The 16,050-nt window shown below is 51.7% G+C and overlaps 1 protein-coding gene across 1 annotated transcript in view; it reads right to left on the reverse strand.

Annotated features, from left to right (window-relative positions):
• REC114 (REC114 meiotic recombination protein) overlaps nt 1–16,050 on the reverse strand; it is a gene marked incomplete at its 5' end in the record, with an annotated part of 155,332 nt that overhangs the window by 7,098 nt on the left and 132,184 nt on the right. The window contains one exon of the mRNA XM_084640355.1: nt 15–203. Within this exon, the coding sequence (XP_084496481.1) occupies nt 39–203 (165 nt within the window). The 3' untranslated portion in view covers nt 15–38. The remainder of the gene's footprint in view (nt 1–14; nt 204–16,050) is intronic.

Genomic DNA, 16,050 nt, shown 5'->3' on the forward strand with positions numbered 1-16,050 from the left:
CTACTTGTTATTACCTGAAATACAGAATTAACATTTCCTCAACCTTCTGTCAGTTTTTTCAACTCCTTCTCCACTTCTTCCACAAATGCTGGGAAATTCTGATCCATGAGACATAGGCGAATAAAAGGTCCTAATTCTTCAGCAGTCCACACGGAATGCTGATATGCAAGGGGGAGCTCAAATGTTGATGATTTCAGCACAGACTGCAAAAGCAAAGGCAAAGGTGATTTTATTTAAGGTGCATTGTCAGTGCAATTGAGTATGTTTTTTAAAGTAGCGTTCATGAGTCCACAGAAATGCTTGTTTTACTACACATGCACGCTAAAAATCTACATAGAATCATAGAATATCAGGGTTGGAAGGGACCCCAGAAGGTCATCTAGTCCAACCCCCTGCTCGAAGCAGGACCAATTCCCAGTTAAATCATCCCAGCTAGGGCTTTGTCAAGCCTGACCTTAAAAACCTCTAAGGAAGGAGATTCTACCACCTCCCTAGGTAACGCATTCCAGTGTTTCACCACCCTCTCTTAGTGAAAAAGTTTTTCCTAATATCCAATCTAAACCTCCCTGTCACGGAGTCCCTGGGCGATGCTCTGGAACTGCTCCCCATGAAGCCAGTCAGGACTCTGGGGCAGTCGCTTTTCTGTGAGCAGCCTGTCTTCAGGACACACAGCTCACACAGCTTCCACCTTCCTGGGTCTGACCTCGGAGCATTCAGCATCCTCTGCCCCTCCATGCGCTTCCCCCAGCGAGTCCGCTCAGGCGGGGCTCCTGGGGAAGCCAGAGGGTCCTGCCCCCCAACTTCACAGTCAGACGGGACTCTCAGCCAGCCAGTAAAACAGAAGGTTTATTAGACGACAAGAACATGGTCTAAAACAGAGCTTGCAGGTGCAGAGAACGGGACCCCGCAGCTGGGTCCATGGCACCTGTTCATTACAAGTATAACAGTCCAACTAGGTCAGATCTTTCTTTTATGTTAATTGCTAACACGTTAAAAAAGACAAATCTACTGTTTTTGCTTGCTATGGTCTAACATCTAAAGACTAGCCTATTTCAGATGGAGTCACTGTTTTAAAGTATTTTCCAAACAATAGCATTTAATGTATGTTTGACCTCTGCACACAAGAAGAGATATTTGCACCCTTTTCCTTCATGGCTAGTCTTTCTCTGACCTCTTTCCAATCTCTTTTCCCTAAGTCAGGAACTCAGAAATTAGGAAATGCCAGTTTTACAGTTGCAACCTTATTTCCGCCACCTGTATTTTTCATCCTGTACACTGAATGAGGCAAGGATTCTATTCTTATCTGTTGCAGAGCTTGCCAGGCCAATTTGTGGCAGCCTCATCAGCAAAGTGCACAGCCTTCAGACCACTATCAAATCTGGTCAGAGAGTAGTCATCAGTGAGGTGTGACATAGTCTGTCTTTGGCCCTAGTTGCATGTGGGGATCCTTGCGCTAGACCTAGCTATGAAGGCTGGCTGCACGTTGACCCTTGCCCCTTCGAAATCGATTCAGAAGTGCCTGTGAACAGCTTGGTAGGGTCCGTTATAAGAGACTGGTTTCTGATATCAGTTGCAGACCATTCTTCACACTACCTCGATGTTGCAGAGAAATCTGGGCAGGGTAAGTGGGCCCACAAACAGGTGCCTCCATGACTAGTGCACTCCTGGATGGTCAAAGAGGTTGGTGTATACTGATAGGCTCAGGTTTTCCCTGATCTTCTCAATCATTCTGGCTGCAGCATCCTCATAACAGATGTCTGGAGGAGTGATGTTGCTTAACACAGGGAGCCACAGTACTGATGTGGGTCAAATCATCCCAGTTATGATGCACAGGGTTGAGTGTAGTTGTGTGCCAGCCAATTTGATCTGAGATGAATGGAGCCAGAGTGGAGCGCAGCATTCTGCTGCAGAGGAAGAGAGGGCTAAGATGGATGATCAGAGTTTAAGCGTTTGCTCTCTATAAAGTGCCAGCCAATTTGCTTAGAAGGCTGTTATGCATCCTTACCTTAGCAGCAGTTTTCCTCAGGGGTTTAAGATATGTGAGACATCTATCTAGGTTTACTTTGAAGTAGAGTGAGTGGGATTCATGTTTCAGGTGAGGTCCACTGAGAAAGATATTTAGTTCCTGGCCTGCTCTGGTGTTGTAAACATGGAATACACTCAAAACTGTTCTGCTCACACTGAGTTGTAAATGCCACCGACTACTATCTTGCCATCTTAAGTCAGCATTTAGGGCATCTTCGAGTTCTGGGAATGATCTTGCTTGGATGCCTAAGCAAATGCCTTCATCTGCATACAGGAGCACACAGTACTGGGTGAGTGGAATGTCATTCATGTACAGTTTGAAAAGCGTTGGTGCCAGCACACAGCCTTGAGGTAGGACCATTGGTTTGTCTTTTCCATGTGATAACTCTATCTCCCATGTGCATTCGGAAACATCTGTTGCAGAGGTCAGTGATGTTGATTATCCATGCTGGCAGTGCTCTTGATAATTTGACTAAGATTAGTGGCTCTCAACCTTTCCAGACTACCGTACCCTTTTCAGGAGTCTGATTTGTCTTGTGTACCCCTAAGTTACAACTCACTTAAAAATTACTTGCTTACAAAATCAGACATAAAAATATAGAAGTGTCACAGAACCCTATGACTGAAAAAATTGTTTATTTACTCATTTTTACCATATAAATATTGTACTTACATTTCAGTGTATGGTATATAGAGCAGTATAAACAAGTCATTGTCTGTATAAAATTTTAGTTTGTACCGACTTCACCGTTGCTTTTTCTGTAGCCTGTTGTAAAACTAGGCAAATATCTAAATTCACCCCTTGGAAAACTGCTGTGTACCCCAGGGGGAACGTGTACCCCTGGTTGATAACCACTGTGCCAGACCATGTCATCTGCTGCTGTCAGGTCCAGAAATATAGCTCCCGTCTTTGGGTTTTTTCTGAAAACCATTTTTAATTAATGTTTTCAAAGCTAGCACTTGATCACAGGTACTTCAAACTCTCTGAAAACTTGCTTGCTTGACACAGAGTATTGACTCCACAAGGAGTCTATGGATTCTAGATTGTATGGGGGGAAAAAAAGTCTAATTACATGATTCAGTACATGTGTACAAGGGTGTAAGATGAAGGCTGCCTGGCAAGCCATAAATCTGGCATTTCCTAGCCTTTGAGTGCTTGACTCTGCAGCCTAAATAATATCTCAACAGCTTTTTTTTTTAAGGTAACTTTTCTTTTAAAAAAGCCTAGCACAATTTACAATAATAATAATAATGCCAAACAAAAAAATCATATAACAGCAATAGTATTACACAGCTGGCAGCAGAAGGCGACTGCTATTCCTGGAAGGGTCCAGAAGGGAAAGAATCAGCAACTGGCACTATGTGCTGCATTGGAGGGCACTGGCCCACCTCCCTCCAGCAGGAGGTGGGGGCTCCTGTCCCATGTGGTGATGCCAGAGGGGAGTGTGAGGCCATGTGTCAGGTCTAGGGAGCGGTATGGAGGAGGCAGCTCCCAGGATTCCCTATGCTCTTACTATTTTGGCAGTAGCTGTTTTAAAACGTTCATGTTCAATTATTTTGGGATGCTGACAAAATTTCCTGAGGAACGCAAGTCACTGTGGGGGAAATGGCAATTTGACCATTTACATCTCAACCAAATGGGAACAGATTTTCCTGGGGCAAAGAAAAGACACTTCTGACACCAGAGCTTTCTAAACTGTAAGTGCCTGCTGCAAACAATACAGGTGCTAGAGTTTTGCAAGCATCTTTTATAATGGAGAATATTATGCAACCTAAATACCAGGGTCACTGCCAGCATCCTCTCTAATGAAGAAAGGACAGGCAGGGGGAAAAAAAAGGTTGTGTTGTATTATTTATACACCAGGAACGTATACGCTTGTTCTGAGTTCCAGATGGAGGTAAGAGGCAGACAACTTGAAAGCCTGTGGGTGAAGATAAAAGGGTGGAAGGTGGTGGATGAGGCATTTCTAGAACAAATACAGAAATAGCCAAAACCCAAGAGTTGCTAGCCAAGGGGGATTTTACCCCAACAGCTGTTTGACCAGTAATACTGCAAAACACAAAATGTCCAGTAAGTTCTTGGAATGTACTGGGGATGACTTGTTTCAGAAGGTGAGGGAGGCAGCCATTTTATACTTGATTGTGACTAACGGGGGAATTGGTTGCAAATCTGAAGGTAGGAGGCAACTTGGGTGAAAGTGATCATGAAATGATATAATAATGTAATCTAAGAAAGGAAGGAGAGAAGATAGAAAAATAAAAAGGCAGAGACTTCAAAAAAGCAGACTTGAATAAACTCAGACCTGGTAGGTAAGGTCCCATAGGAAGCAAATCTAAAGGGAAAAAGGAGGCAAATCTAAAGGGAAAAAGGAGTTCAGGAGAGCTGGCTGTTTCCCAAAGAGATATTAAAAGCACAAAAGCAATGTATCCTGATGCAAAGAAGAATAAGAGGCCTTTATGACTCTGTCAGGTCATTAAAGAGCTCCTGATGATCAAAGAGGAATCTTACAAAATGTGGAACTATGGATGAATTGCTAAGGATGAATACAAAAGAACAGCACAAGTATGTAGGGACTAAATCAAAAAGTCTAAGGCACAAAATGAGTTACACTCAAAAGAGACATAAAAGGTAATATGAGGTTCTATAAATATATTAGGAGCAAGAGCCAAAGGAAAGTGCAGATCTACTACTTAATAGGGAAGGACAGCTAATAACAGATGATATCAAGGAAGCTCAAGTGTTTAATGCCTATTTTGCTTCAGTCTCCACTGAAAAGATTGTGACCAGATGCTTAACACAATTAATAGTAATAACAAGGGGGAAGGATTATGAGCTAAAATAGGGGAAAAAACAGGTTAAATATTTACCCTAATGTACTTACAGAACTAGGTGAAGCAATCTTTAAAAAGGGGAACAAAAGGGACCTGGGGAATTAGACCAGTCAGCCCAACTCTGATATCTGTAAAGGCACTGGAACAAATTACTAAACAAACTGTTTGCATGCACCTAAAGGATAACAGGGTTATAAGTAATAGCCAACATGGATTTGTCAAGAACCAGTCATGCCAAACAAACCTAATTTCCTTCTTTGACATGGTTACTGGCATAGTGGATGGGGGGAAGCAGTAGATATGACACCTTGATTTTAGTAAGGCTTTTTAGACCCAGGCCCACATGGCATTTTCATAAGCAAACTAGGGAAATGTAGTCTAGATCAGCGGTTCTCAAACTATGGGGCAGGCCTTCCACGGGAGGCGCAAGCTGTGTACTTTGTCGACCTTGAGTGGCTGGAGCTTGTGCAGAGGACATGCATACGCAGGAAGTGGGGATAAAGGGACAGCCAGAGCCCCACCACCTGGGCTCGGGCTTTTCTTCCCCTGCCCCCACCTCAACCCCTCACCTGGAGGCAGCGGGGTGGCAGCAGCAGTGCAGAAGTAAGGGTGGTAATGGGGTGCTAAGTTTGCTGTGAAAAGTGATATTGACAAATATCACTTTTCACATTGCCACCCTTGTTTCTGTGCTGCTTCTGGTGTGGCACTGCCTTCAGAGCTGGGTGAAGGTATATATACTTGGGATGGGGTGTGTACATGACTACAGACACACAGAAGGAAAGCCCGGTCAAATAAGTTTGAGAACCATTGGTCTAGATGAAATTACTATAAGGTGGCTACATAACTAGTTGAAAGACCATATTCAAATAACGGTTATCAATGTTTGTGTTCAAACGAGGAGGATGTATCTAGTGGGGTCCTTCTGGAGTCTGTCAGTACGATTCAGTTACTTGGATAATGGAATGGAGAATATACTAATGAAATCTGTAGGTGACACCAAGCTGGGAGGAGTTGCAAGCACCTTGGAGGACAGGATTAGAATTCAAAACAACCTTGACAAATTGGAGAACTGGTCTGAAATTGACAAGATTAAATTAAAGACAAGTGCAAAATACTACACTCGGAAAGGAAAAATCAAATGCACAACTACAAAAGGGGGAATAACTGGCTAGGTGGTAGTATTGCTGAAAAGTAACTGGGCATTCCAGTAGTTCAGAAATTAGATGAGTTGTCAATATGATGCAGTTGTGAAGAAGGTTCATATTCCAAGTTGTATTAAGAGCAGTCTAGTACATGAGACACAAGAAGTAATTGTTCTGCGCTGTCTGGCATTTGTAAGGTCTCAGTTGGAGTAGTGTGTTCAGTTTTGGGCACCAGACTTTAAGAAAGATGTGAACAAGCCAGAGTGAGTCAAAAGGAGAATTACAAAAATAAAAGGTTTAGAAAACCTGACCTATGTGCTAAGGTTAAAAAAAACTTGGCATGGGTTAGTCTTGAGAAAAGATGACCGAATAGAGACCTGATAAATCTTCAGATATGTTAAGGGCTGTTATGAAGAGGATGGTAATCAACTGTTCTCCATGTCCACTGAAGGTACAACAAGAAGTAATGGGCTTAATCTGCCCATTACTAAATCTGAGATTTAGGTTAGATATTAGGAAAAGCTATCTAACTATAAGGGTAGTTAAGTTCTGGAATAGGCTTCCAAAGGCAATTGTGGAATCCCCATCAGTGGAGTTTTTTAAGAACCAGTTAGAGCAACACCACTCAGGAATGGTGTTGTAGACTTGGTCCTGTCACTTACAGCCACATGGACTAAGACAACTCCTCATGGTCCCTTCCAGCCTGACATTTCTATGATTCTCTGAAGTCTCTTACAGTGACCTCTCCACAGATCAGCTAGTAGGAGATGCTGCTACTTGTGCCATTGTTCTCTGAATCCTCTACTCTCAAGACCAAAGATGAGGAAAATAAGAAACCAGATTTGCTCTTGCATAGCAGTACAATAAGATCCTCCCATCATTGGACTATAACTTTTAAAGAAGGAACTGCTTCCTTTCAAGGGGTTTAAAAAAACAACTGTGACAGGGTCGGGCAAGATGGCTACAGGAGAGTGTTTTTTTTTTTATAGGAGGGTAATTTTTTTATTTGCATAACACACTTACAAAGTAAAAACAGCAGCATATGCAATGTGTAACTCAGCAACCAATCACAATTGTTTTCTCATTAGCTTCAGGGGAGGGAAGTGTTCAAGCTTGCCTGGGCCCAGAGCCGGGGGCTTCCTCGACTCTCGTTGTCTTCCACCCTTCCAAGTTACCTGGTGGCCCAGAGTGAGGGGGCTTCATCGACTCTCGTGGTCTTCCACCCCCTCAAGTTACCTGACGCCACGCCCGAGTGTCACCAACTATTTCCTCCTCTGAAAGCACCCAACAAGAGGGGCAGGCTGTGGGGTAGACAATCCGGGGGGGTGGGGGCACGTGCACCCATGTGTGAAAGGACTCCTCTAAGGTGGTGGTGTCTGCAGCAGCAATGGCTGGGGCTGGGGTCCCTTACTCTCTCCCCCAATCAAAGGGTCAGACAAAGGGACCAGGACGGGGGCACTGAGCAGAGAACCTCGGACAGCGCTCACCGCTCCTCAAAAGCATCAAGGGAGTCAGTGGACGCCACCCAGAGGAACTCCGCCTGGATACGTGAACGGACCGAAGATCGGAAAACGGCCCCACAGTCACAGGAAACTCCATCGGCCAACCTCCTCTCTCTGGTTTTATAGATGGCCATTTTAGCCAGGGCCAGGAGGAGGTTAACTATGGGATCCCGCGACTTTGTGAGGCCACGGATGGAGAGTGCATAAATAAAAAGGTGAGGGGAAAAATGCAACCAAAAACGTAATAGGAGATTTGGGAGGAGCTGGAACAGGGGCTGCAGCCTGGCGCACTCCAAATATACATGCTCCAGGGTTTCCCTCACACCACAAAAGGGACAAGTATCTGGGACGGGGATGAACCGTGCCAAGTACGTGCCCATGCTCACAGCTCCATGAAGGAGCCGCCAACTGATGTCCCCGACGGGCCTCGGAACCAAGGTGGAATATAGGCTGGCCCACTGGGGCTGCTCACCCTCCAAAGGTGGCAGAAGGTCTCGCCACTTTGTGTCGGGGTGGGACACTAGGGTGAGGGCATGAAGGGTGTGGAATGCGAGCATGTATAGATGTTTCCTTGGCGCGGTTTGGAAGCGTACCGGCTGCAGTTCATGCAGCCGGCTCGCAGCGAAGGGGTGAGGGGGTCGATTGGGTCTGCGGGGCAGGGGTCCAATTAAAAGGTCCGGCGGGCCTGGGGTAGAGGGTGGGCGGGGCGTGCCCTCGAGCAGGACCCGGTCGAGGTAAGCTCGAGCAGCAGGCGGCAAAGCGGCCTTCACCTCCTGAAGTATGCGCCGGGGGGTGCGAGGTCTGGAGAGCCCCATGCGCCGAGCGAGCGTCAGGGGATCCAGCCAGTCTCCCCAGTCGTAGTCCAGGGGGGTCTCCGACTCTCGTGACTTCTGACAGGATCAAGCTCTGGCGCACAGAGCAGGACTTTGCCACCTGCACACGGAGCTGGGGGTTGTGTAGCAGGGGCTCCGCGAGGAGATCTATCCCCTCGGTGGCTGCCACGGACCTGGTCATTAAAAACAGTTTCCAAGTCCGGAGGAGGTCCTGGTAGAAGACCGGCAGCCCGGAGAGGTCTCGCGGAAGACCTCCCGGACGGAGATAAAAGAGCTGCCAGTCATATCGGAGCCCTTGGATGCAGCGCAGGATGGCGTGCACCAGTGTGCTCCACGCCGAACTGCCTGCACCATAGAAGAGCCTTTGTAGGGCCTGGAGGCGGAAGACATGGACCTGAGTGTGTAGACACTTCAGGCCCTGTCCTCCTTCCTTCAGGGGTAGATGAAGAACCCCTACAGGGGCCCAGTGCGTTCCTGACCAAAAGCACCCCAGAATCGATGTCCGGAGGTTGGTCAGGAAACCCGGGGCTGGGACCAGGCTGTTGAGCCTGTACCAGAGCATGGACAGGACTAGTTGATTAAGCACCAGCGCTCTCCCTCGGAGGGAGAGACATCGGAGTAGTCCCGTCCATTTCCGGAGCTGCTCTATCACCACGCCCTCTAAATTTTCCCAGTTTTCCGACGGAGAAGGATGCGTGGCAGAAAGGTAAACGCCGAGGTAGAGCAGCGGACCTGCGCTCCACCAGATGGTCTGAAGCGCGGGTGGGAGGGAGCTCGCCTGCTGCCAGTCTCCTACCACCAAGCCAGAGCTCTTGACCCAGTTGACCTGGGCGGAGGAGGCTGCCGAATAGATGGCCTGGCAAGCCTCCACCCGCGCCAAGTCGCCGGGGTCCTGGATTACGAGGAGCACGTCATCAGCGTACGCCGACAGGACCAGCCGCAGCTCCGGCTCCCGCAGCACCAAACCTGTCAACTTCCTGCAGAGGAGACAGAGGAAGAGCTTGATTGCCAGAGCGTACAGCTGGCCCGAGAGGGGGTACCCCGCCGTATTCCTCGCCCGAAGCTGACCGGTTCGGTCAGGGTCCAGTTGAGCTTAACCAGACACTCTGCGGAAGCATACAGCACCCGGAGAAAACCCACAAACTGGGGTCCAAAGCCAAACGCCTGCAGAGTGCTCAGGAAGTACCTGTGGTCCACCCTATCGAACGCCTTCTCCTGATCTAGGGACAGGAGGGCGAACGACAGACAGTCTCTATGCCCAAGTTCCAAAAGGTCCCGAACCAGAAATAGGTTATTAAAGATACTGCGGTCCGGGACGGTGTAGGTCTGGTCTGGGTGGATCACGTCCGCCAGCACAGACCCTACCCGCAGCGAGATTGCTTTCGCTATGATTTTTTAGTCTGTGCTGAGGAGCGAGACGGGACGCCAATTTCGTAAATCGCGGAGGTCCCCAATCTTTGGCAATAAGGCGAGCACAGCTCGCCTGCACGAAAGTGGGAGGACCCCGCTCTGCAGAGACTCGGCCCAGATGGTGACTAGGTCTGGGCCGAGGATGTCCCAAAACACGTGGTAGAACTCCATGGTCAGCCCGTCCATACCTGGAGACTTATTAGTGGGCATACGACGGAGGGCATCCAAGAACTCGGCCAGAGCAAGAGGCATCTCTAGCCGGTCTCGGTCGCTTGCGCTGACCGTAGGGAACTCCTCCCAAAGCACTCTGCAAGCGCTAGGGTCGGTCAGATCCGGGGAGAAAAGACTTGTGTAGAAGGTTCGGGCCCTCCCACACATTTCCGCCGGTTCCATGAGGGAGGTGCCGTCTTCTGCCAGGAGGCAGGTGACGTGTTTCTTGGCCCCCCTCGTTTTCTCCAGGGCATAGAAGAAGCGGGAGCCGCGGTCCATCTCCCGAAGGAGGCGGATGCGGGATCGAACAAAGGCGCCCCGGGCCCGATGGTCCTTGAGGGCTTCTCCCGTGCTTCTCCCGGCACGCTCCGCAGAGGAGCGGGTCTTCGGGGCTGGCGGCCAGATGCCTCTTCAGCTCTAAGACCTCCCGTTCCAACTGCTCTATCACTGCATTTCTCCGTCAGCTGGTGCCCCGGGTGTAGTCACGGCAGAAAAGCCGGGCGCGCACCTTCCCCATGTCCCACCATCGCCGCGCCGAGGGAAAGGCACGCTGTTGCCCTCGCCCGGCCAGCCAGAATTCCCGGAAGGACGTCACGAAGCCCTCATCCTCCAACAGGCTGTTGTTAAAATGCCAATAGGCTGGCCCCGGCCTCTCCGCACAGAGGGAAGCTGTCATGGTCGCTAGGTGATGGTCAGAAAATGGGGCCAGCCGAATGCTGGAGGAGTGGGCTCGTAAGAGATGGAAGCGTCATAAATAAATGCGGTCCAACTGGGAGTGGCTCGACCGATGTGCTTCCACCCGGACAAAGGTGAATGTGGAAGTGTCATCCGGATGGTGGTCACGCCAGATGTTCACTAGGGAGTGATGTTCAACTATCTCCCGGAGGGCGTCCGCAGCGGCCAGGCACTGCTCGGTCCCCGAGCGGTCTCGCTCCTTGAGGGTGGTATTAAAATCCCCTCCCAGGACCAGGCACTCGTGAGAATCTAAGGTGACGAGGAAGGCGGACGCCTGCTGATAGAATTGCAGCCGCTCCGGGCCCGATGTCGGGGCATAGACGTTAATGAGATGAACCACGAGCACCTCTATACGGACCCGGAGATGCAACAGGCGACCCTGCACGGCCTCGGCGACCCCTAGCACCTCGGGCCGTAGGTCGGCGGAGAACAGGGTCACCACTCCAGCCTGCCGAATCGTGGAATGACTAAAGTAGACCCTGTCCCCCCACTCCAGCCGCCAACTGTCTTCGGCGGTCGGATCCATATGGGTCTCCTGCAGGAAAAATCACAGAGTACCCTCCCTCCTGAAGGAAGGAGAGCACCTGGGACCTGCGGAGAGCCATCCTACAGCCCCGGGTGTTCAAAGTTGCGATGGTGAGAGGTGTCATGGGGAGGGCCGGGGGGGATCCTCACTGGCAGGGACGCTCGCATCCACCAGCGGGCCGCGCAACAGTCCTTGACCCATTCCGTAGGTGAGTAATTGGTCACGGAAGATGCGGACCCGCCAGTAGGCCGCGGCATCTCACTTCCCCGTCCCTTTACCTTCCCCCATGAGGGCCCTTGTGGCCCGGAGGATTTGAAAAAAATCCACCCATCGCTGGAGAGCAAGCTGTAGCTTGTTGTGGGAGCCACGGACATCCTCTAAAAACTTCCGCAGCGCTCCTCGCAGCTCATGGGGGGGTGGGGTTACGGTTTCCTGGTTGTTCCCCGGCTGGGCTCTTGGTGCAGCCCTGTGGCCCACTAAAACGGGCAAGCAGGGTGCGGACCCCCAACGGGGTGCCTGATGGCCTGGAGCTTCTAGGCCCACCTCAAGCCCTGGGGCAATAGGGGGCGGTGGAGGAAAAATAACAGCCCCTAATGGGTCAGGGCAGGAGAACGCAAAGGCCGCTCCCTGGCGGTCATCGGTTGGAAAAGGGAAGGAGACAGCCCCGGCGGTGGCAATAACATCATAGGAGGTAGACTGGATAGGGGCAGGGGCAGAGGCGAGGTTCTGGGTTTTGGGAGGGAAGCAGCTGGATGGTGGCGCCTCCTGATCAGGCTCAAGGGTTAAGGGGGTGGGGAGGGAGTTCTTAGTGATACCGGGCACGGGCTCTATGGTGGATTTAGCGGCCACAGCATCAGGAAGTGGATTATCTTCTGTTGGGCCACCGCCCGGGAAGAAAATCGATTGCTCCGCACTAATGGGGAGTGCCCCTGGTGGCTCGTGTCCCGGCCGCATGGCGCCGGCTGTCACCTGAGCAGGCTCGGTGGTTGTCAGCAGGGTGCCATCAGCGGCCGGGTCGATGGAGAAGTCCAGGGGCTCCTCAGAGGTGGGAGCAGAAGCAGCAGTTAGGGGGAGGGAGCATGGGGAAAAGAGGGGTGGAGTGAGGTCGCCCAAATCGAGGTTTGCTGGCAAAAGGTCGTCCTCCCCCTGGGCGATTGAGGTCAGATCTAGGGCGTCGATCTTTTTGAACATGGAGGAGAGGACACTTTCCATCGCTCCAGGGTTCTCCCTGCTGGCACCCGCCACGATGGTTGCCTCGGGGTTCACAGGGGCTTCGGGTAGTGTCAGAACAGAAGGGGCTTCCTCGAGGGTCTCGGAGGGGAGGGTCTCCCGTGGAGGGGAGACACTACCTTCCGGTCCTACCACGTCTTTCCCGGCTGACACCGGTGGATGGGATGCACTCGTGGGCAAAGTGGAAGGTTCGGCATTGGTGCCCCCCTTCCTGGTCTTTCGGGGGGCCTCCGCCTCGGGTAGATGAGGTGGAGCTCAAGCCTTCTGCTTGCCTCGCTTCTCCTGGACTAGGGCCCAGCCCTCAATGGCATCATCTGGGGGCTGGTTAGCAGGGGTCGTATCAGGGGGTAAAGGCGATGGCTCAGGGACTTGGGGGGGTACGGTGGGGCTGCATAAGGGAGGGAGGATTCTTCCTGGGGCAGGATCTCTCCCATGCTTGGTGGTATCTCTGCCACACCCTCTTCTATAGGCTCCACCAGACTGTCAGCAGCGAGGGCGGGGCTCTCCCGCTCATCTGGGCGTTGTAGGGGAAGTGCTCCTTGGGCCTGAGTGGGAGAAGTGGTGGTCCGAAGAGGAGGGGGGCGAATTCGGGTATCGGGCAGCCAGGGGCGTCGGCAATGACTGGGCCGATGTCCTGCCGGGTCTCAGGGATCACAGGTGCCCCTTCTTGCCGGGCTAAGGGACAGTCCCTCCGGACATGCCCCGATTCCTGGCAGAGGTAGCACCGGGCTTCTCCCGTGGAGAAATACACCCGGTAAAGGGCCCCCTGGTGGGGGACTAGGAAGGACCCCTCGAGCGCCTCTCCATCACACGCCGCCGACGGCAGTAGAAGCTGCACTTGCTGGTGGAAGGAAAAGATGTGACGGAGGGTGGGGTCCTTGCAGCCGAACGGGAGAGGGCTGATGACAGAAACAGGTTTCCCCAGGGTGGAAAGGGCGGCTAACAGGGCAGCACTGGGAAGAAAAGGAGGGACAGGGGTCAGGACCAGGTGGATGCCCAGGTCCTCCAGCGGCTCTAGGGGGACAAACACCCCACCACCACCAGGCCCTTCTCCACCGCTTCCTTGGTGGCAGCCTCTGATGCTAAGAAGAAGATGACCTTCCCATACATTTTGGAGGCCGCCAAAATGGCCGAGGGCCCCACCACCCTCGCCAACGCCCGCACTTAGGTCTCCACGTGGGGCGAGGCGGGCACCAGGAGGCATCAGACACCATGCTTACTTGTCATGGTGGCGAAGGGGCCCCGGCCGCTGTTGATGGTGGTGGAGGTGGTGGGCGGGTGAGATGATGAGGCGGCAGATGGGGGGGCTGCTGCCGCCCAGGAATACATCCTGGAGGGTGAGGGAGGGACACCCACAGAGCCGGTGGAGGGGGCAGCAGGGAGGGACGCTGTGGTCGGTGGCGGGGCCGCAGCAGTGGGGGTGGCCCCTGCCACGGAGGGCCTGGTGGTTTTAGCGGGGCCCTTCCCCTTGTTCTTGCCCTGGCCTTTCCCGCCGGCTGCGGGGGCTCCCCTAGAGTCTGGGGAGGTGGTGGGCATTGCAGCAGCGGAGGTCACCCCGGTGCCCTCCATTGCCGATGCCCCAGTGGGGGCGGTGGCAGGTGGTTAACAGGAGTTGGGGTTAGGTAAAAAGGGACAGGCTGTGGGATGGGCAGTTTGGGGTGGGGGGCACATGAACCACTGTACGCTTGTCCAGAGAGTCCTGTTTGGTTGGCTGGTGCTTCTGGCCCACATGGTGGAATCAGGGCGAGCAGCTAAGTCCAGAGCCAGATGGACCGGGGGGTAGCTCCGTGCCACACCCCCTGTGTCCCTACAAACACAGTCACGACACAGTCAAGGCCTCCCCCCACACGAGAGCACAGTTCGAAAGTTACTCAGTCTTGGGCCCCCTCTGCGGCGATTTGTAGATTCCCCGGGTGGCGTTCCTCCAGTAGACGGCTGTTTATCTGTTCCGGGTTTTCTTTTTCGCATTCCAGGGATGCCAGAGTGGATGATAAGAAATTCTCTCAGCCGGAGACGGGTCCGCAGACAAACAGCAAGCAGCTGGGTCTAGGTCCTTCCACTCCCCTGTTCCGGGGAAGTGGGCCGGCAGGTCCCCCCTCTCTCGGGGGGGGAAGGGGGAGTTCAGCTGGAGCGGCAGCAGCGTCCGAGGGCAGGCAGGGCTAACAGCCGGCCAGCACTCTAGTAACAGCGGAGAAAGAAAAACAACAACAAAAAGAAAAGAAAGGGGGGAGAGTGTCTGGCTCGGTTAGGGGGAAGCCAAAAGCAGGGGTAAAAGCAAGGAAAGCCTAGGCCGGAGAGCAGGCTAAGTAGGTCCCTTTTCCCTGGGTAAGGTAACAGGGAAGGTTTTTTTTTTTTGAAACAGAAAGGAACCTTCTGGAAACAATTAAGGCAGACAGGCTGATTAGAACACCTGCAGCCAATCAAGAAGCTGCTAGAATCAATTAAGGCAGGCTAATCAGGGCACCTGGATTTAAAAAGGAGCTCACTTCAGTTTGTGGTGCGTGCGAGGAGCTGGAAACAAGAAGCGGAGAGTGAGAAGGCATACTACTGGAAGACTGAGAAGTATGAGCATTATCAGACATCAGGAGGGAGGTCCTGTGGTGAAAATAAAGAAGGTGTTAGGAGGAGGCCACAGGGAAGTAGCCCAGGGAGTTGTAGCTGTCACACAGCTGTTACAGGAGCCACAGTAGACAGCTACAATCTACAGGGCCCTCGGCTGGAACCTGAAGTAGAGGGCGGGCCCGGGTTCCCCCCATCCCTCTAACTCCCTGCTTGATATCGGAGGAGTTGAACTGGACTGTGGGTTCCACTAGAGGGGAAGGTGTCTGGCCTGTTCCCCGATCCACTAGGTGGATCAGCAGAGACTGTGGGGATTGTTATTCCTTTCCCTATGTTGGCCAGTGATGAATGGCAGATTTGAGTGAATGGCAGATTTGAGCCATGAAAGTGGCCAAACTGCGGTGAGAAAATCTGCCAATAAGCCCAGGACCCACCAAGGCTGAGGAGGAACTTTGTCACACAACTAAATCTTCGCAAAAAGAAAAAGAGTACTTGTGGCACCTTAGAGACTAACCAATTTATTTGAGCATAAGCTTTCGTGAGCTACAGCTCACTTGATCGGATGCATTCAGTGGAAAATACAGTGGGGAGATTTATATACATAGAGAACATGAAACAATGGGTGTTACCATACACGCTGTAAGGAGAGTGATCGCTTAAGATGAGCTATTACCAGCAGGAGAGCAGGGGCGGGGAGGTGAACCTTTTGTAGTGATAATCAAGGTGGGCCATTTCCAGCTGTTGACAAGAACGTCTGAGGAATGGTGGGGGCAGGGGGGAATATACATGTTGAACTATTTACCCATGTTTATTCCCTCCCCCCATGTATCTTAACAGCTGACTTGAAAGCACACAAACCAGTAAAGGATTATTTGACTGCTTGATACAATCTCAGTGGACATAGAAAAGCAGTTGTTTTTCCAAAAGGGAGAACATTACCTGGTATAATCAAGTAAGAGCAATCTAAAAGTTCTAGCAATTGTAGTAATGGCTGCAGTGTGTAACTACTGTGTATGTCATGAGAAAAGTCTCAATAATTGCTACTG

Source organism: Lepidochelys olivacea (genome assembly GCF_965140295.1).
Source record: "Lepidochelys olivacea isolate rLepOli2 genome assembly, chromosome: 10".
NCBI lineage: Eukaryota > Metazoa > Chordata > Testudines > Cheloniidae > Lepidochelys > Lepidochelys olivacea.